This window comes from Castanea sativa, chromosome 1 (genome assembly GCF_040712315.1).
Source record: "Castanea sativa cultivar Marrone di Chiusa Pesio chromosome 1, ASM4071231v1".
Lineage (NCBI taxonomy): Eukaryota > Viridiplantae > Streptophyta > Magnoliopsida > Fagales > Fagaceae > Castanea > Castanea sativa.
This window is the reverse complement of record NC_134013.1, coordinates 54,454,320-54,477,038: the sequence shown is the minus strand read 5'-3', so window position 1 is coordinate 54,477,038 and position 22,719 is coordinate 54,454,320. Positions and strand designations below refer to the sequence as shown.

The 22,719-nt window shown below is 39.3% G+C and overlaps 2 protein-coding genes across 2 annotated transcripts in view; both read left to right on the top strand.

Annotated features, from left to right (window-relative positions):
- LOC142621482 (stress-response A/B barrel domain-containing protein UP3) overlaps window positions 1-22,436 on the top strand; it is a 55,712-nt gene extending 33,276 nt beyond the window's left edge. The window contains exon 2 of the mRNA XM_075794734.1: window positions 21,953-22,436. The gene's annotated coding sequence lies outside the window, so the exon portion shown is untranslated. The remainder of the gene's footprint in view (window positions 1-21,952) is intronic.
- LOC142629921 (stress-response A/B barrel domain-containing protein UP3-like) lies at window positions 18,553-19,654 on the top strand. The gene is made up of 2 exons (XM_075803973.1): window positions 18,553-18,594; window positions 18,678-19,654. Exons 1-2 carry the CDS (start codon window positions 18,553-18,555, stop codon window positions 19,125-19,127), a joined length of 492 nt encoding a protein of 163 aa, XP_075660088.1. The 3' UTR covers window positions 19,128-19,654.
- Window positions 22,437-22,719: the final 283 nt, after the last annotated feature.

The window sequence follows — 22,719 nt, the reverse complement described above, 5'->3', positions numbered from 1 at the left end:
GTTTTCTCTGGATGTTGGGCTCCTTGATATCTTACTTGAATGGGAGGATAAGTAGTGTCCCAAGGCCAAATGGCAAATAATTCTGAAGTAGTTGAAGAAGTTTGAATTTGAATAGAATTCTAATAAAATTATGTAGTAGATTAGGATGAGGATTAGGATTTAATTTCAATTTGTATTTAAATTTAAGTAGGAGTTAGATCCTCTGTTTTAGGGCTTGGTAGTGATGAAGTTTATCTCCTCACTAGTATTTATGTACATAGGAATTATGAATAAAGGAAGCAGAAAATAACCAAAAAATGTCTATTTCCTCTCTTAAGTTTAGGAGATTGGTCATCTCGAATCGACTACAATATCTTTCAATCATCTCAGTTCACAACATTTGGTATCAGAGCCTAAATAACCCATTCCATCAAGAGTCCAACTTGTCAACCAGTAATCATACCACCTCTAACTTGCTTTTTATTTCCCTTGCCTTAAAACCCCAAATAGTTTCTGACCCAGCCTAAAAGGAAACCCCACACACTAGTCCCCACACCCTATACCCAAAAAAAAAAAAAAAAATGAAAATTCAATTTTTGCATCAAGCTGAAGGTAAATCATGTCTTGTCTATATCAAAGGTTCAATCTCGAAGAACAACGAATAATGTCAGAGCATGTTAAGCATATGTTAGAGATTGTCAAGGACATGTCCAAAAGCATAGCAAGGATGCAAGATTTGTGGGATCAAATGATAGAGGTCTTAGATAAACAATCTAATGTACTTTTGGAACTCAAAGAACAATCAAAAGATCAAGGATTCCATCAAATTTTGAAGAATCAAAAGATATTTTTGTTTCTAGTGCTCACAGAAATGGTTAACGAATTGGTGCTAGTCTCAATGGTCATAATTTTCTTTCAACACTTCAAAATTCGAGGCTGAGTATTCTCCAATCAATGTGAGCAAGGGTTAATTTCTATTTTACAGAATCTTGAGGACAAGGTTCATCAGAAGGGGAAGGGAAGGTTGTGTCCCAAGGCCAAATGGCAAATAATTCTGAAGTAGTTGAAGAAGTTTGAATTGAATAGAATTCTAATAACATTATGCAATAGATTAGGATAAGGATTAGAATTTGGATCTTATGTTTTAGGACTTGGTAGTTGATGAACCAGAAATTTATGATCGTCATTATATGAACATCTTCATTCACTCAGAGAAGACGTTACGTATTTATTACGATCATTGCTGACAAAACGTAACTGACAGAATAACGGTCATAGAATGAGCTGTGGCCTCCAGACAAAGATTCTATAACGCACTAGCCGTTGAGCATAAATGCAGTGCATCATTGCCCATTAATAAGGAATACAACTATAAAAGAGAAGATAACGGAAGCTAAAGATACACATAAATACTCTACAAAATCACTCTCTACTCATTTTTCTTTCTAGAATCTTTTTCCCTTACTGACTTAAGCATTGGAGATGGTTTGGCTGATGCCACACTAGCATGTTACTCTTCCCACCAATTCATTTTATAGGTTTCTCATCAATAGAGACAACCCCATTCACAGCATCGTCCATCCGCTACAACGAGGAGCTCAACTGTTGATTTATTGCATCATCGGTTTGGCGCCGTTTGTGGGAAACGCTAATCATTCAAGCCATTCCCAGTGACAAAAGGGTTCCTTGAAGTACGAGATGAAAGCAGAGACTGGGCCTCAGCCAAATGCTATACAACTACAACAAATCCAAGCCCTCTTGGCAAATGTGGAAGAGCTAAGTCGCCAAAATGAAGAGCTACGAAAGACGATGGAGTCATAAAACACAAAATGTTGGCGAGCAGGTGAAAACCAAAATATAGAAGAATCAAATTCTTAAGCCAATAGATGAGATAGGACTTCAGGAGGAGATTCGACAAGGGTGGAGAACGAGCTCCGCAACATGAGAAAAGAGGTGGACAAACTAAAATGCGCAATGAAGGACAAAGGCGGAGAGAACTTGGATGGGATGATTCGAAGGACGGACTCACCATACACTAATGAAGTGTTGAATCGTCCCCTCCCACCAAAATTCTGTCTCCCACAATTGGATTCATATGATGGTTCCAAGGATCCCTTGGATCACATCGAATCATTCAAGACTCTGATGCTATTGCAGATGACCCTAGACGAAGTGATTTGTAGGGCATTCCCAACAACACTAAAGGGAGCAGCCAGAGTATAGTTCAGCAAGATACCCTCAGGAACCATTGCAGACTTTGAATAACTCAACAAGGGTTTTGTTCGTCATTTCATTAGAGGGCAAAAAAAAAGCCAACCGGTCATCTTCTCAACATCTAGCAAGCAGAAGGAGAATCACTAAGGCAGTATGTTACTCTGTTTAATAAGGAGTTGTTGCAGATTAATGAAGCTGAAGATCAAGTCATCCTAACAACCTTCCGAGCAAGATTACTACCAGGAGATTTCTTCTTTTCAATCACTAAAAGTCCACCAAAAACAGTAGCGGAGTTGCTTCGTAAAGCTTAGAAGTACATGAATGCAGAGAATGCAATGCTCGCAAAGGAAATGAAAGGGAAAAGGAAGAGAGACGAAGGAACAAACAACAATCAGGATAAAAAGAAGGAGACACGAAGTGGTGGACAAACCATAGGGAAAAAGAAGGAGCTTCTAGATAGGAAACCTAAATTCACCAACTTCACTCCTCTAATAATGCCAATTGAACAGGTCCTCATACAGATAAGAGATGATCCTTCCCTGCAATGGCCAAAGCCAATTAGCACTGCAATAGAAAGAAGAGACAAGAGCAAGTATTGTAGATTCCACCAGGACCACGGGCATTGTACTGATGAGTGTAGGCATTTGAAAGACCAGGTGGAAACTTTAATCCGGCAAGGGAAGTTGTAGAAATACGTCAGAAAGACAGAGCCATACCAATACCAACGGAAGGACGACCGGGTCAGAACTCTAGATATAGGGGATACCAAACCCCCTACAGCAGAAATAAAGACGATCTCAGGAGAAGTAACGACAGAAGAAACGTTGAAATCCCTAAAAAAGGCAGAGAGAAGGGAGATAAACAGCATCCATTCATGGCTCCCTCCAATGAAGATTGCAAGGAATGACGAATCCAATATTGTCTTCTCAGAGAGAGACGGTCGTGGCATTAAGTAACCCCGTGACGATTCACTTGTAATCATGCTCAGAGTGGAAGAGTTCAACATCCAACGAGTGCTCATTGACATTGGAAGCTCAATAGATATCATCTACTTGCCCACATTTCAGCAAATGAAGCTGGATAAGAAGAAGATTAGGCCTTTCACCTCGCCTCTGGTAAGCTTCACAGAGGATAGGATCGTCCCTAAAGGCATCGTCACTTTAACTATAACTGCAAGAACTTATCTGGCACAGGTCACCAAGGAAATTGATTTCCTTATAGTTGATTGCCCTTCAACATACAACATCATCTTGGGAAGACCTGCACTTAACGTACTAAGAGCAACAGCGTCAACATATTACTTGAAAGTAAAGTTTCCAACAGCCCATGAGGTAGGAGAAATAAAAGGAGACCAATTTTTGGCAAGAGAGTGCTATCAATCTACCTTAGTATCTAGAAAGAATCACACATGGGTGATCAATGAACCAGTTCCCATTCCCAAACCATCAGAAATGCCACAAGAAGTGAAGATCGTCCCAGGAGACTCGACGAAGATATTAAAGATCGGAATGACACTTCCAACCCCTGCAAAAGAGAAAATGATCTCCTTCTTAAGGGCAAACCAAGATGTTTTACTTAGAAACACGAAGATATGCCTAGGATTGATAGGAAGATCATACAGCATCGTCTTCATGTTAACCCAGAATACAAACCTGTACAGTAGAAGCAGAGAGTGTTTGCACCAGAACGCAACAAAACTATAACTGAAGAAGTAGAAAAACTACTAGAAGCTGATTGGCTTGCAAACGTGGTTATGGTAAAAATGAGCAATGGCAAATGAAGGATGTGCATTGACTTCACTGACTTAAATAAGGCATGCCCAAAAGATAACTTCCTCTTGCCAAGGATTGACCAATTGGTAGACTCGACTGCTGAACACAAGCTCTTGAGTTTCATGGACGCATTTTCGGGATACAACCAAATTCTTATGGACGAAGACGATCAAGAGAAGACCTCGTTCGTTACCAACCAAGGGTTGTACTATTACAAAGTTATGCCCTTTGGACTGAAGAATGCAGGAGCCACTTACCAATGATTGGTGAACCACATGTTCTCTCATTAGGTTGGAAGGAATGTAGAGGTGTACATAGGTGATATGCTAGTGAAAAGCAAGGACGAAGCCAACCACTTGGATGATCTCAAAGAAACCTTCAGCACACTACGTAAGTACAATATGAAATTAAACCCTGCAAAGTGTGTTTTTGCTGTTGCTTCAAGAAAAATCTTGGGATTCATGGTGTCCCAACGAGGTATAGAGGCAAATCCAAACAAAGTTAAAGCAATAATTAAGGTCAAATCACCAAAGATAGTGAAGGAGGTGCAGAGCCTGACAGGAAAGGTTACAGCCCTAAATAGATTCGTCTCTAGGGCAACGGACAAGTGCATGTCATTCTTCAAGTTATTACAAAAAGCTTTTTGATGGACTTATGAATGCGATGAAGCCCTTGCCAAGTTAAAGGAGTACCTAATGAAGCCACCTCTGCTAAGCCCCTCGGTGATGGGAGAGAAGCTGTACCTCTACTTAGCAATATCCAACACTGCCGTAAGTTCGGCACTAATCAGAGAAGAAGAGAATGTGTAGCCCTTCTATTACACTAGCCAGGCATTTCAAGGTGCAGAGGCGAGTTACCCAAGGATGGAAAAGATAGCTTTCGCGTTGTTGGTCGCCTCTAGAAAGCTCAATCCTTATTTTCAAGCACATTTCATCGTCGTTATGATAGATCAGCCCATAAGAAAGACAATGAACAAGATGGATGCAGCAGAATAACTCATTCAATGGGAAATTGAGTTGGGCCAATTTGACATTGAATATCAGCCCTGAGCAACAATCCAAGCCTAGGTGCTAGCAAACTTTGATGATGCACAGAAAATCAGTAGGCTAAATACTCCGGGCTTTAATGGACTAGTATTGAAAGCCTGAAAAAAAAAATACAAAATCAAAGGAGACCGGGTTGAACCAACCAAGTACCCTCCGATGCTTAAGTTAGTTTTTCCTTTGGGACTCAAGAATTAGAATTTTTTAGGAGTAGTAAAAACTTACTTTCATTTTATGAGGATGAGTGCTTATATAGTGTGCTTTGGAGTGGTTACTTGTCTCATAACTTCCTCAATATTTATAGAAGTTTAAAGGTTAAGACTTAACTTCCATAACTGCTATAGAAGTTAGAATGTTCACTCTTATCTTCTACAACTACCATTGGAAGTTAAGTACTTAGTAGGAAGTTATAGCGATGAACCAGGATCTTGCTCATGTATCAAAATGGTTACACGTGGTCCGATTCATAAGCTCTTGTAGATAAATCTTACACTTGGAAGTTTTCCAAGTGTTGAGGGTCGTCCATGAGCTTTCCTCATGGACTACCTTCATGCTTATGGATGACCATCCTACAAGGGACGACCTTTTTATGCTAGGATAATCTTTCTAGTCTGGTTGACTTTTATGGATGAATTGGAGTTTATTCAATTTTTAGTTCACCATCAGCTGCCCCATTATCCAAGGGTCGTCCAGAGTACTGTAAATTTTACTGCTGTTCTTTGGACGTGTGTCTTTATGTCAATGGTTAGATATCGTGCCATGTGTCATGACCTCATTGGTGATTGGTAGCATCGATTTAACTTTTCGAGGAGTATGTCACGTGGGATTCTTTGGTTGGTCACATCGTTTTAAATTCCAGAATTCACTCTCTATAAATAGTAGAATTCTTCTCCTACTCTTCACATTTCTTAAATTTTCTCCCTTGACATTCGTTGTCCAGTGCCTCGTCTTGAAGTATTTTCGTGTCTTTAAGCCTCCTTCGTTTAGAGCCAGGTATTCTCTTCATCCTCATTCTTAGGTTTTCCTTCATATTTCTTCAAGATGTTTGAGATTTTCATTTCCTCATCTAATAATAGTGTTGATAAGGCGATAGACGAGTACCATGACACTACTAGTTATAGTGGTTCCAATAGCGGTAATAGTAGTAATAGTAGTAGTGGAGGGAACACCATAGACGAGTAATACACGTTTGGTGTTCCTGGGGTTCCTCTAGAAGTTCTTCAGGAACATCTTAGGATGAAAGCAACTTCAGGGTCATAAGCTGGCACCTTGACGAATGTTCCCCCATCCACTAATTTGGATGAGGTAGAGATTGTTTGTTGTGCTGTAGGCGTCCATTCCAGGACGGATGAGAAAAGACTTGCTTCCCTTAGGAGTTGGTATCAAATTCCAGACGATCTTAACATTCGGTTAGCCATCCAAGGGGAATGGTGTTGTGACCCTCGTCTTGGAATAGTTGTTTATGAAGCCTACTTTCTAGGGGGACTTAGCTTACCTCTCAATGCCTTTGCTAGGGAGTTACAAACTAGGTTAGGTTTAGGAGTATGTTAGTTTAATCCCAATGCATGGAGGCTGGTTGTCTCTATGAAAGTTTTGTAGAGGGAAGTGTTTAAAGGGGATCGTCCTTTCACTGTGGATGAGTTCCTTTACTACTACAAACCTTCAGAGATTAACCAGTCCCTTGGCTATTATCAGTTCATAGCTAGGGGCAAAGATTGTAGATTAATCAAATCACTTGTAACTTCTGATAGAAACGGAAAGGCGGAGTTTTTCTTCGTCTTTGGTTTTTAGGCTGGACACCCAGTTGAGGTTGGCAAGAATCCACTTTCCCCTTATATTAGAGAGTTAGGGAGCCTTCGTTCTAAAGGTATGTTTATTATTATTTTTATTCTTGTTTATAATCATCTAACCATTCTTTTTCTCTCTTTTTCTATAGCTGTTAGATGACCATCCTTGAGCAGATTCTATCTTGAACGCGTCCAGAGGGCTCGTCTATATGCTGACAGGAGTTTTCATTCAGTAGTTACCCTTCAACGTCTTGCCACTTGGGGACTTGGTCCTAAACCATCTCCTGGAGCTATAGCTCACGTGCTCACTATTCGTAAACGTGAGTTTTTTACTTAAAGAATTTATTTTAATACTACCTTTTAAATGATTCTAACGTTTTTCTTTTCAGGGATGGCAATTATGAGAGAAAACAAAGGAAAGGAGGTAGTGGACGAGGTAACCAAGCCAGAGGCTCAATCTCAGCCTCGTCCTTCTGCTGGAGATAAAAGGAAAACTTTATCCAAGACGCTTGATTTGGGAAATCTTCCTAGTCGTCGAGGAAACAAGAAGGCGAAGCATGGGTCGTCCAAGCCAGGCATTGTCCCTCCTACCTCCCAACAGTCATCCATCCAAATTCATGATATGGATGCGTCTGAACCTTGTGGAGCTACCCCGTCCACAACCACTGCTCCTGCCTCGTCTCAACCTCTTCCAAGAGTTCCTATGAACCTTGTTTGCTTAGGAAAGGTTCCAAAAGGCTATGACTGATGAGGACGTGGCTACTTGCTATGACATGTCTTTGAAAGCGTTTGAACATTCTACTATTCATGACCTTTTCAAGGTAAGTAATTTCACTTTTACCTTGTCTTGTCATTCTACATTTTTATTTTCTAACAGAACTTTTAACCACTTATGTAGGCAATGTCAAAGTTCATTGTAGCGTCCAGGCAGGCCACAGAGATGGACAAGGAGAGGATCAAGCTTAAGACGAGGATCCAACAAGTTAAGGACGACAGTAGGGGTTGGGTTAAAGTGGCAGGCAAGGCTAAAGACAAGGTCAAAGAGCTGAAAAATCTCGTTGAGGAGCTGAAAGTTGACATTGTTGAGAATGACGAGCTAAGCACCCTTCTCAAGAAAGCCAAAAAGGACGGTGTTGAGGAGTTCAGAGCTTCCAGCTAGTTCACTGACCTTCTGGACACGAACTATGCTACTAGTTTTGAAGATTTTTGCATGGACGCTATTGAATGCTTCCCTGAAGTTGACTTTAGCTCCATCAAACTCTAGCTTGGTGCTACCAGCTCTCTCTTCTAGACGAGTTCCGAAGTCGTTAATATTAAGGACGATGCTACCACCCAGCCTGCCCAAGACGAGCCTAAAACTAGGGAGAACCCCCAACAGTAAAAGTGCAAAAGTTTATCATCTTAGTTTCTTCTTATTTTTTTTGTTTCTAAGCATGAGGTCCATTGTTTTGGACCATTTAAATTTATTCAAGTATATTTCACTCATCTATGATCTTTAGGATGAGCTTCCAAACATTTGCCTTTTAGGCTTTTACTCTATTTAAGGGTTTTTGGACGGTGGTCGCCTACCCTTTTCTAAACTTATTATGAATGAAGGTTTATTTCCATCATTTTTTATTTACAATTGAACATGTTATTGTATGGACGAATTTTCTTTAATAACATCACCCATATTACATTGGTTTAAATGTGGTCCATCCACCTATGAAGGCATTTAGCTCGTCCATGTTAAGTTTCCTCATGTTCAATGTTTTTACATTTCTTTAAATTTTACAAGTGTAACTCGTCTTACGAATGGCGTTGCCTTCACCAGATTTATTCGTCCAGAGACTCGACAGTTGGTTCTAATGCTTGTCTATATCCTAGATGGCTTACAATCCTCTTTTAGCAAGACGTTTTCAGCTTTTACTTGTCCAAAGATTTGGACTGTTTTGGCTGGTTACATTTATCCATGGATTCTTGAATACTCTTACGTGCATGCATTGTCTCGTCCATTGGTTGGACAAATATACTTTAGGTTTTTCCTCGTCCATTGGTTAGACGAATACACCTTAAGCTTATTTTTCTGCTTTATCATTATTTTAAGGAAAGCATATAGATGTCACATCCCTACGTCCAGAGATTTTACTCGTCTAGGGATTTTAGCCTTCTTGTGGATTAGTTTTAATGAGTGCATCATCATCATGAGAATTGGAAATTCACACAACATTATACATTGTAAACACTACTTACAAAACATCGTCTGCAAGTTTTGGCATATGCTTAGAAGCTGGTGCCTTTCGGGAATTAAAGATACAAACAAACAAATCAAGTCCATGACTTCGTCCATAGTCCATAGACAACGCGTAGTTTAGAAACATACACTTTTAGGTAATTAAGGCATAACATATATTATTAATAACAAACACAAGTAATGAAAAGTAACACATAACTTCAACTCGTCTAGGATAGACACAACGTCTAGGATGATCTCGTCCAGGCTGATATCTTACTAGTAATATTTTCTTAAATGCTCAACATTCCAGGGGTGCTCCAGCTTTCTCCTATCTAGGGATTCTAAGCAATAAGATCCTTGTCTCTTGTAATTAATAACCCTATAGGGTCCTTCCCAATTAGGTCCTAGTTTCCCTTAGGCTGGGTTTCTGGTTGCCAAAGAGACCCTTTTTAGGACGAAATCCCCAATATTGAAATGCCTGGGTTTCACCATTGCACCATATTGTCTAGCCATGAGGTTTTTATACCTTGCTATCCTTTACTCCGCATTCATCTTTACCTCGTCTATCAGATCAAGGTTTAGACGAAGTTGCTCTTTGTTATCCTCGTCCTATTACTTCATCACCATGTGCACTTCTGCAAGTATCACAGCTTCGCACCTATAGGCTAGTTTGAAAGGAGTTTTCCCTGTGGGGGTGCTCACGGTTGTCTTGTAAGCCCATAGAACACCTGGTAGCTTGTCTGGCCATACTCCCTTTGCCCCCTCAAGCTGAGTCTTGATGATTTTCAACAAGGATCGGTTTGCAACTTCTGCTTATCCATGTATTTGTGGGTGGGGAGTGAGGAAAAATGATTCTTGATTCCAAATTGCTCGCAAAATTCTTTAAAAGGTGTGTTGTCAAACTATCGTCCATTGTCAGACACTAATACCCTAGGTACCCCAAACCTACATACGATGCTCTTCCAAACAAAGTTTTTGACATTCTGCTATGTGATCTTGGCTATGGATTCAGCTTCCACCCATTTAGTAAAGTAGTCGATCCCTACTACCAAAAACCTCATCTGCCTAGTTCTAAGTGGGAATGGACCTAAGATATCCAGTCCCAATTGCGCAAAGGGCCACGGGGCCATCATTGGGGTGAGATACTCTGATGGTTGTTTAGGGACGTTGCTGAAACGTTGACATTGGTCACACACCTTGACATAAGCCTTGGCATCTGCTTGAATAGTTTGCCAGTAATAACCTGCACGGACGACTTTTTGGGCTAGCACTCTTGCTCTGAGTGGTTTCCACATGCTCCTTCATGAACCTCCCTCAACACATAGTTTGACTCGTCTAGAACTAAGCACCTTAAGTAGGGATGAGAGAAGCCTCTTTTATATAATACCTTGTCTATGAGGATATACTTAGCAGCTTTGATTCTTAACTTTCTAGCCTCGTCCTTTTCCACAGGAAGCCTTCCATCTTTGAGGTAAAGTACTATTATAGTCATCCAATTTTCTTCTCCTTTAATTTGTTGTACCTCTAGAAAGTCTATGCTTGGCATGTACCGAACTTTGTCATACTTTTCCATAGCCCCCTTTGCCGAAGCTGCTTTTACCAAAACATTTGCTTCCATATTTTCCTCTCTTGGGACTTGAACAAAAGTGGCTTCCTTAAATTTTTTGACAAGCCGCTTCACCTTGCTAAGATACTTCTTCATCCGGTTTTCCCCAGCCTCACACATTCCATTCACTTGATTTATGATTAATTGAGAATCTCCTTGGACAACTACTAACTCTGCCCCTAAGTACTTAGCCATTTCCAACCCTTTAAAGAGAGCTTCATATTCAGTTTCATTTTTAGTTGTCTGATACTGTAGACGAGCTGCATATTTCAACTTGTCCCCTTGAGGGGATTTTAGCACAACTCTAATTGCTCCTGCATATAATGTGGATGAACCATCTACATAGGCGACCCACCTCTGAGCTTCATCAATCTCATCTAACCCACCTTGGTTGGGAGTGAACTCAGCAATGAAATCTGCTAATGCTTGAGCCTTTATAGCGCTTCTTAGTTGGTACTTGACATCAAACTCGCTAAGTTCTATAGCCCATTGGATTAGTCATCCTGCGACTGCCAACTTGTTCATTGCCTTCTTGAGTGGATAATCTATCAAGACATTGATGACATGAGCCTGAAAATAATGTTGTAACTTCCTAGAAGCTATGACCAAAGCAAAGGCTAGCTTTTCCATAATAGGATATCGTCCTTCCGCTCTTCTTAGTGCTCGGCTCGTATAATAAACCTACTTCTGTATTTTTCCTTCTTCTCTAATTAATGTTAAGCTCACTGCATGTGGAGACACTACCAAATACAAATATAATTCTTCACATGGTATAGACGGGCTCAACAGAGGGGCTGTTGTGAGGTAAGCCTTAAGGCCTTGAAAGGCATTTTGACACTCGTCTATCCATTCGAATGCCTTCTTGAGTACCTTAAAAAATGGTAAACACTTATCAGTAGCTTTAGAGATGAATTTGTTGAGAACGGCAACTCGTCCAATGAGAGATTAGACTTCTTTGATGTTCCTTGGTGGTTCCATATTCAGTATCGCTTGAATTTTATTGGGATTTGCTTCAATTCCCCTATGTGAAACCATGAACTCAAGAAACTTTCCTGACAAAACTCCAAAAACACAATTGACTATTTCACAAAATGGGTAGAAGCAAAGTTAGTAATGACGATAATAGAGGCTAAAGTCACAAGCTTTGTATGGAAAAAAATCATTTGCAAGTTTGGAGTCCCACACGTCATAATATCAAACAATGGAAAGCAGTTCGACAACCCCTAGTTTCAAAAATTTTGCCAAGACTTAGGAGTCAAGAATCACTACTCTTCTCCAAGACACCCTCAGGCCAACAGCCAGATAGAAGTGACGAACAGAAGCTTGCTCAAAATTATCAAAACTAAGCTTGAAGGGGCATTGCTTGAAGAACTACAAAATGTCCTTTGGGCATATAGGACGACTACAAGAGTTCCAACATGAGAAACACTATTCAAACTAACGTTTGGCACGGAGGCCGTCGTACCTGTGGAAGTAGGACTGACGAGCTTCCAAGTCAAAACATATGAAAAGCAGAAAAATCAGCAGGAGCTTAACAACAGTCTGGACCTAATTGATGGTGTCAGAGAAGAAGTTATGAAGGAAATAGCTAAACATAAAGTAGCAATGGCTAGGTACTACAACAGAAAGGTCAGAGTGAAAAGGTTCAACACAGAAGACCTCGTGCTTAGGAAGGTGTCACAAGCAACAAAGGACCCATCCCATGGAAAGTTAGGGCCAGCTTGGGAAGGACCCTACGAAGTAATCTGTTATTCTAGAGAAGGCTCCTACTACCTGAAGTCTTTAGACGGCCAAGAATTGCCTCGATCATAGAACATATGATAGACCAAAAATGTATTAACCCCTTGTGATAAATTAACCAATTAATTAGCCAAGTGAATTAATTAGGTTCAATTAAATGCAATGAGCGTGGCAGTACAAACAAATCACCAAATAACTAAATATGCAGCGGGAATAAAATGACATAGTGATTTGTTTACGAATGGGGAAAACCTATATGGCAATAACCTCACCAGGTGATTTTAAGGTCACTACTCCCGAGAATCCACTATTGTTAAAACAAGCGGTTACAAGTAAAGGAATCTCAGTACCTTATACCAACCTACAGTTGAACCCTTATCCCAATACCCAATTGGCCTTGTTCTGTAGTGACAATCTCTCCTTGTATTACACATTTTCCAGTACATGACTAACCAAAAGATGTGCGGATCCTAATATGTGACTTTATCACTAACTTAAGAAGGATGTTGGCTGCAAAGTTCTTCAGTTCATCACATGATGAAGATCATGAAGTTGCTTGGTCACAAAACCCTATGGTGTACAAATACAACAACTTCTTCAAGAATTAGGGTAAACTAGGTTTCCGGTTACACTTGTGGAATTATGCTCTTGTGCAACTGTGCTCTTAACTATGTAACCTGATACGACCCTTAAAATAATCCTTATATATGTTTAGGGTTGTGAGAAAAGAAAGTCCAAACACATACTCACGGATTGGATGAAAAACAGTCCTGAAAAATTGAGTTTCATAAACCTTGATAAATAGCCAATTATCGAGCTAGCTGTTGAGCCACGGGCTTCAGCAGCTTTAAAACCTCGTTAGATACTAGCTGTCGAGATTTAAAATTCAGCACTTCTTCACTTTTTTCTTGGACAGAATTGCATGGCTTTAACACTTGAACTTGAAACCTTGTTTCTTGAAGTATTAAACACATCCGAGATCTACCTAATTACAAGTAAAGTGCGTTTTGTCAAAGGATTAGCCAATACATAAATTGTTGAAATATGTTCCTAACATCAAATCACATATGTCCTAACAACATAGAACACTTGAAGAAATACTACCAGTAAGGAATGCTTTACGTTTTCAAGTTGCTTAATTTTCATATCAATATGTATGACAACCATTACTTTCGTCATTCATGAGATCAATAATACATGAAAGCATTATCCATGCATATTTATCAATGATTATCCATGATTTATCACTATCAAAATGTGTGCAATGCTTTGGAGTCATCCTTAGGAGACGTCTCAAGGATCTCTGTCATTAGAATTTCAAATTAAAAGCAATTTGCATACAACCAACGGCATCATAGTCATTGAAGTTGTTCATACACAACTACCAAAGTCGACTAAATCAGAGTTGTTTAAACACAACCAACATAATCGTCACTCAAGAAAAAACAAAAAATGGTTAACTTAAAAGAAGCTCCAATACCACGACTCTGAGTCATGAGTAGAGCGCAACATCGTCATTCAAACATGACTCAACAAAAGGCTGTTCAAACACAGCTAAAAAATACTAAGTAGTTCAAATGCAACTAACATCGTCATTCAAACATGACTCAATAAAAAGCTGTTCAAACACAACTAAAAAATGCTAAGTTGTTCAAACACAACTAGGATCGTCATTCAAACATGACTCGATAAAAAGCTATTTAAACACAGCTAAAAGGTACTAAGTTGTCCAAACACAACTAAGATCGTCATTTAAACATTACTCAATAAAAAGCTATTAAAACACAGCTGAAAAATGCTAAGTTGTTCAAACACAACTAAGATCGTCATTTACACATGACTCAATAAAAAACTGTTCAAACACAGCTAAAAGGTATTAAGTTGTTCAAACATAACTAATATCGTCATTCAAACATGACTTAACAAAAAGCTATTCAAACACAGCTAAAAAATGCTACATTGTTCAAACACAACTAAGATCGTCATTCAAACATGACTCGATAAAAAGCTAGTCAAACACAACTAAAAAAAATACTAAGTTGTTCAAACACGACTAAGGTCGTCAATCAAATATGACTCAATAGAAAATCATTCCAACACAACCAGATTCAAAGAGTTATTCATATACAAGCTAGCACAAAAAAGTTGCTCAACCAGAATCAAATATGACTCAATAGAAAATCATTCCAAAAGAATTGTTTAGTTGCCCAAAACAACGAGCCCAAAGAGAAATATTGTTCTTTCCTTGCAAAAAAAATAAAATAAAATAAAATAAAAGTAGAAAAAATAAAAGGTTACTGCCTAGGTCTGCAGGGGTTACAACAGTGGCCTCCTTCATTCCTTTAGCAATGTTTGTGGCTTCCTCCGTCACATTCTCCGTTGTAGCCTCAAAAGGACGATTAGACATAAGCTCTTTTTCAACATCGTCAACAACCAAGTCAGAAAGGTCCAAGCCAAGATGATGCTTTGCAATCCACTTTAGAAGAAGATCAAAGCCCTCCACATAGTACTTGCATAATTCATTAGAGTACTCATCAGAGTCTTTAAAATCTTGTACCGCCGTGGTCCCAACATTCTGCAACTTCAGCTCCAGGTCACCAATCTGCTTGTCCTTCAGCTTGCGGAAGTCCTCCACTTGTAGACTCTTCTCCAAGGTTGCCACACGCTCCTAGTCAATCTCAGCTTTAGCAACAAGGATGGCCACCTTGTTCTTAAACGTATCATTCTTAGTGGACAAAGACTTGATCAAAGGCTCGGACGCAGCCACTTTCTTTTCCAAATCCAAGAGTTTTCCAGAAACAAAAAGAGACTCCCCCAAAGCCTACAAAAACTTCCCTCGGTAAAAATAAAGCGAAAGAAAAAAGAAGAAACAAAGACAACCAATGGCACATACCTGCACAAGCTTTTGTATGTGAGACGACATCACCTCACTAGATGACTTCGCCATCAGAGGAGTCAGATCATCCACAAAAAGTGCCACATGGGCCTTCAAAGTTGCCGCATCAGTATTGTCCCAAAAGGTAGGAAGGAAAGATTTACTACTAGCTTTCTTATTCTTTCTAATCTCCTCTCCATTAGAGGCAATCATCTCTAGTGACAAAGTGGGAGAGGCAGGACACTTAGTAGGGGGAGGCATTTTCGTGGGATCTTTCTTAACAACAACACTAGCCTTCTTCTTGGACAAAAGGCCACTGACGGTTCCGCCCTTGGCCTTCTTCTCTTGAACTTCAGCTAATTTCTACTTACAAAACCTAGTAGTCACTCCTAAAAGGACGAAGAGAAGGTTAAAAAAAAAAGAAGAAGAGAGGAGAGATAAGAAGAAGACAAAAGGAAAAGAAGCACTTACTCTTTTTCACAACTTCCAAATCTTTCCGAACCTTAGTAGACGGTTTTGGGCCCAAGAAATGAAGAAATAAAGATTGAGGAGAGATAAGCTCGTCAAAATCCTTAACGGTCTCCAAATATTCCCTTACCTTTTTAACACGAAGCTGGTACCTCTCCTTCAGACGAGGACACTGGGCAACTGCAAACAAGAATATGAGTAAGTCACCTATCACCGTCACTCCTAAAAAAAGGGAAAAATAGCTAAAAAGACTTGGAAGACACACCAGACACGGGAACTCCCCAGCTACGAAAAAACTTGGGGGCGTCGTCCAAATCCTCACCAAGGATGAACTCCCAACCACTTCTAGAGATATAAAAGAAATTTGGCTTCCAGTTTCGGAGAGATGAGGGGTAATCAAGGATTAACCTAAAAGCCCTATCCCATGACTTAAACTCATAATAGTCGGGGGTTTTAGACTTCTTCAGACGATAAAAATGGAGGAATTCGTCCCTTTTAATAACATCACCCTCATCAACAAACATCCATACCGCTATGCAAGAAACAAGGATCTACTAAGAGTTAGGCACCAACTGCATCAAAGTAAGATGCAAATAGGAAAAAAGTTCCCTAACAAAGGGATGAATAGGGAAACGAAGGCCGCTAGTAAAATCGGCCTCATAGAAACAAACCTTATCAATATACGAGTGACAAGCTCTTTCTTCGTCACTCGGGATCCTAACTTTTATAGAGCCAAATCTATCCCTAATCTGCTTCTCGTCCTTCTCAAAGAGAGAACATGAGATGTTCCAGGCCTTATAGGGGGTAGAAACTGATTTGGCCTCCGAGACCACACGATCATCAGACGAGGACAACCCCGTCTCCAGGTCACTAGACCTTACCTCAGACATCCTCAACAACCTAGCTACCTCAGCAGGATGGGAAACTAAAGGAAACAAGGAAGAAAGGACAGAAGTATACGGACAGTCCTTCCCTACGAAGGAACTGATCGTCTTAAGACTCTCCCCTCAACGGACTCAAGTAAACTACCTAAATGAGCAAAAAAGAAAGCTATGGAAGGACAATCTGCTCTAATAGCAGAGTAATCTACCATGGAAGAATCAAAAAAGAAGAAGAAGCATGAAGGACTTACCAGGAAACGTAGAACAGAGAAAGGAAGCTCAGACGAGAAACAAACCCTAGAACAGAGAACTAAATAAGGAAAAATACTGAAAAAGGAAAGAGGAGGGAAAAACGCAAAACAAGTGACCAAAACTCACGCGGGAAAACCGAGACATGTTTGCACGTTGAACACATCCTAGCCGTACACGTGGCGCCTAACCACCTAGACATCAAATCGTCATAAATGCAAAGCACATGAAATACGAAGCATCAGACGAATTTGTTCTTATCTCGTCTAAAAGACGGGGTAACGAACAAGGGGGCAGTTGATAAACCAGAAATTTATGATCGTCATTATACGGAGATCGTCATTCACTCAGAGAAAACGTTACACATTTATTACGATATTTGATGACAAAACGTAACTGACAGAGCAATGGTCATAGAATGAGCTGTGGCCTCTAGACAAAGATTCTGTAACACACTAGCCGTTGAATCTTTCTCCCTTACTGACTTAAGCATCAGGGGCGTTTGGCTGACGCCACACCGGTGTGTTACTCTTCCATCCAATTCATTTTGCAAGTTTCTCATCAACAGAGACGACCTCATTCACAGGATCGTCCATCTGCTACGACGAGGAGCTCAACTGTTGATTTATTGCATCATCAGTAGCGATGAAGCTTATCTCCTCACTAATATTTATGTACTTAGGAATAATGAATGAAGCAGAAAAATGATCATAAAATGTCTATTTCTTCTCTCAAGTTTAGGAGATTAGTCATCTCGAATTGACTACACTATCTTCCAATCATCTTAGTTCACAATAGGATAGAACTTCAATGAGTATTTTTCAACAATGGACCTGCACTAAGTGACTAACTCAAGAGCTGCTCAACTGGTTGAAGATGTGTTTTAGTTGTTGTTTGTTTCCAACCTAGTCATATCAGTTTCAGTTTGTGTCAAAGTCTTGTGATAGGGTAGCACAACAATTAGCCTTATATTTTGTTTTTCAAGAAACCAATTAGCCTTAATGGATGAAGAATTTACCTCCTTGTTTTTCATGTATTGGATCATGATGTATCTCATTTATGAACCAATAATATTCTTACTTTTCTAAAAGAAAAAACATTACATTATGTTTTATGTATAAAATACATTAGTAGAAAAAAAAAATTATATATAATGATGGATAAACATTTATAAAATGCCATTTTTACTATTTAATAAAAAGGGGGAAAAAAGCGCTAATGGAAATATTAGGATATATATATATATATATATATATATATATTGAGATAAAAGATAGGCTAAAAATTATTGTTGAAACTAGGGCTGTCTAGCCACCCGCCGAACTTAACGCACTCGCTACCACCAACGAAACCTGACCAACCGTTGACTGAACCAACTTATTCGATGGTTGGCAGCAGGTTTATTTCTCCAAAACCAAGATTAACAGGTTGGATGTTGGTTCTCCTCCTTTAAAACCCGAGTAACCTAAACTAATCGCAACCCCATAGGTTTTTCCGACGAGATTTGGGATATTTTTAGGAAGATCTCGGCTAGATCCAGCGATTTCGCTAGATCTAGCCGAGATCTTAAGGAAAATGGTTGAGATCTTGCTGGATTTCGGCTGTTTTTCACCTTTTTCATGCCAAATTCTCGTCGATTTCCAATTCTTCAATTGTGATCGATCTACCCGCCATTCGTTGAAGCTCCAATCTACCCAATTCAATCATCCTCTCAGTCGGCGACATGTTAAGGGTCATTCCATCTAATCAAGTTGGGTCGGATGCGGTTGAGCCCAAACCCAATCCGAACGACTTGTGGATAGCTCTAGTTGAAACTTGAAAGTTGAAACAACCACTAACTTGGTGGAGGATTCACCCTCACCAAACCCTAGCCACGTCAGCGTCGTCAAAGAAAACGTCCTCCCCATAATCGACGACATCATGGCCGTCGATTGGGTCTCCTCCGATGACGGCCACGTGGACTCGGTCCCTTCTGGTTCCGCCGTAAAACTCACTTTGTTAAAGCTCAAGGAGAACTTGGGCGAGGATGTGAAATCCGAGATCTTCAGGGCTATAAAAGGAATTAAAGATAGCTTCCCACAGATTAGTCAGATTTCTTATGGAGAAAACTTCTCGCCCGCCAGAGCAAAGGGGTACTCGCTGGCCTCACTCGCGGTTTATCCTGGAGTTAGCGAATTGGAAGCCGTGGATTCGAATCACGAGTTTGTGAATTCACAGAAGGATAAGGTTAGGGATTACCTGGAGCGTGTGGTCGTCGTTGATTACGTAGTCCCGTCGCCACAATCTACGAGTCTTTGATGGTATTTACTAGTAGTATTTATGTTACCAGTAATAAAAAAAATAAAAAACCCAAAGCCTGATCAAAATTACTACTAATAATAAGCTTTACCATTATTTCGAATCATGGCGTAATTGGATAAATTTTGAATTATGAAATGCTATGTTTTATGCAGTAGTGTTATTTTATCAGAAATCTTACATGAACGCCGAATTTTGTATTAATCATCTTGATATGTTGTAAGCATTAGATATTTAGGTATAGGGAGAGAGATATAATCCAACCATGGATTGGTCTAAAAATAAGTTCATTAGAAAGTTATTAAAAGGTATGACATTGATAAAAGTTACATTTGAACCCAATAAAGGGTAGTGTGTAAATGTCTGGGACCATGTCTCATGTCTGACTTTCTTGCGTTTAGAATTCAACCAGGTCACTCTGTGAGCCGAACTACAATAATGAGTTGGTAGTACTGTTTGGTTTAGTTAGTGTATGGACAATATATTGCATGATCCCATGATGTGACAATCTTTTCGCATCTTCTTCTTCTTCTTTTTTTTTCTTTTTTTTTTTTTAACTTTCTCTGCCTGCTTTGGATTTTGTATGTTCCATCCAAATAATCTGTCTCATCTCCCTCCCTTGATTTAAAGTTCACTAGAATTTCTTCTGTGATTGAGCTTCCAAGACTTGGGGTGGGGAGGTTGCCGAACTAATTGTTTCTTTGGTGGAAGAGTTTTTACAGATGGGTTCGCCGTAAATATATTAAGATTCATACTAGGAACCTTTTGAACTGTGTCTGGTAAGAATTATTTGGATCACTGGTTTTTTGAGTATCTTTTATATTCATTAGGATGAGGTTGTGATCAGTAAGTTGTAAGTCACAGTCAAGTATAATTGTGTATGTGATGTAGAACAGGTTTGTTTCTCTGATAGGAAATATGATGTTGGTTCGTTTAGAATTCAGTTCGTATTGGATATTTATTGGTGGTGGGTTATTGTTGAAAGGCATAGGCATGGAAGGGACATAATAAAATATGGATTTGGGAATGGAATTCAATGGTCTAACTACTATAAAAGAAAATATGAGAAGAAACATTGGCAATCATGCCTAGGTTTCCTTAGCAGTCATGGGAAGAAAGCATTACACCCCTCTTGAACTCAAAAGGGCTTCAAGGCTGCTGTAAACACTCATTTTTTACTTTGACTAATTGACAGTTTGAATGCTATTTATATAGTTGTTGGCCCATATCTTAGCGGGACAGACTCCTTATTTTGGAGAGTATAAAATTTTGGAAAATTTGACGAGCAGAACAGGCTTTTGACAACTATGTCCAGGTATAAAGGCCCAAAACCACAACTAGACTCGCATTCTAACTAAATAAATGTCATTGGTCATTGCTGCAGTGCATCTCATTCCTGTAAACTATTGGACAAATAAAACATATGAAGAGAACTAATCTAAATTAGAAGCTTCTTAAGATGGAGTTGGTGTGGGCCTATTTTCATACCTTGGAGTCACAAAATTCTCCTATTGAGGACTCTGATAGGACGAGGTGGTGTTTGGGGTCGAAGGGGGATTTTGACATACAGTCCTTTTATGGTGCTTTGAGGGGTTCTAACTCTGTTACTTTTCCTTGGAAAAGCATTTGAGGTATAAAGGCTCTACGTCGAGTGTCTTTTTCCATTTGGAAAGCTGCGTGGGGGAAGATTCTCATAGATGATTATTTGAGGAGACAGGGCTTTGCTATTATGGATTGTTGTGGCCTCTGTCAGTGTAGTGACCCGGGAGAGTGTTGTTCACCTCCTGTTGCATTGTGGGGAGGTTTCTCGGTTATGGAGTTTTGCCTTTAGATCGGTTGGTGTTACTTGGGTTTTACCCAAGAAGGTTATTGGCAGGTTGGAGAAACTGGTTGGGAAAGCACTTTTCAAATATTTGGAATTTGGTACTACATTGTGTGATGTGGATTATTTGGAGGGAGCAAAATAATCGCATTTTTGAAGATTTGACGTTTACAGTGGATAAGCTCCTAGCTGTATTTGCAGGAACTTTGTTTGATTGGTCTCGCGTGTGGAGATTTACCTCTAGGGAATCCATTCCGCTGTTTTTCGATTCCCTTTCTTCTTTTCATAATTTTCTGTTTTCTTTTTGACACTTGTGCTGTTTCTCTGCCTACTTTTTTTTTTTTTTTTTTTTTTAATGAAGTAGTTTTTTCTTAATACAATTTTTCTTACCTATCAAAAAAAAAAAAGTAGAAATTTCTGGTATGTTACGCAAGGCTGTTCATGGGGTTGTTGGAGGAGATTCTTAAGCTTTGGGATATTGCTAGACCATTGTTAAACACTCCTTTGGTATTGGTGAGAGGACATTCGGCAATTGGCATCCTGAAGGTGCTTTAGCCCAAGTTTGGTCATAGACTGTTTGTTAAAGCTGCCAGTTCCTTGGATGCCAAAGTATCTAGTATGTTAAAAGATTGTCACTGGATTTGCCCCGATGCTCGACCTGAAGTGATGGGGCTCCTACAAGCAGGCATAAGTAGGATACATGGGAAATGTTGATTTAGTGCAATGGGTAATTTCTATGTCTGGTGCCTACACTTATTCTTTTGCTTGGAATGAAATTAGAGTCAAGCATGAAGAAGTAATTTCGTGGAAAGGCATAATCCTTTCATTCCCAAATATTCATATTTGTTGGTTAGCTTTTCTAATTAGGCAATCAGCTTGGGAAAGGCTTTTAAAACAGATTATGTTGGTGATGTGTTGTTTGTGTTTGTTTTGTAGAAACACAATTGAGATTTGAGATCACCTGTGTTTTGAAAGTTCTTTCACTAGTAGAATTTGGTTTCAGTTGCTGGTACTGTGTGAGAGAAAGTTGGCTCCTCTTGGTGTAAGTGTTCCTAGTGGGGGCTCATAAGCTTGAAGATAGGAGAATTTAGAGCTACTCTATTCAAGGCTCAAGCTAATGTAGGTTGTTGCAATGTATCGCATCTGGGTGCATCGCAATGCCAGAATATATAATAACAATATTTTATTAAAGGAAGCTATTGTTGGACAATATTAAGCATGATGTAAGATGGAAGATTAGTTATTGTTAAGTAGTGCCAAATATTCTATGAGATAGGGCTCTGTGTAATTGGTTGGAACATATCTTCCATTGATTTTGTATGCGCTTAGAGCAAGGTCTGTTTATACTGTTGCTCTGTTTTGTACTGTTGTAAGGTAGGGTGCCCTATTGGCTTTGTAGGTTGGGGCTTTGACTGTAGCTGTTATAGGCTTGTAGCAGAGGAGTATGCTAAGTTTTGTTTTCTTAAAGTGTTATTGTAGTTTCTGGGTGTCATGCTCTGTTTTAAGATTATCGTTCAATTGTTTTTTATTTATAAAGTTACTTGTTCATAAAAATTCTAAATCAAGAACATATAAATTTGAATAGAACATGAAATAGAACTTTCAGTGATAACTGCATAACTAGGAAATATATGAACTGCATAACTAATATAAACCTTTTATCTAATTGTTGGCCTTTGTGCTTCTGTGAACTTCTTGTACTCTGCATATCATAATTTATGTGTTCAAAGATTGATGTCAATTCCAGTCAATGAGCTATAACTCAATTGG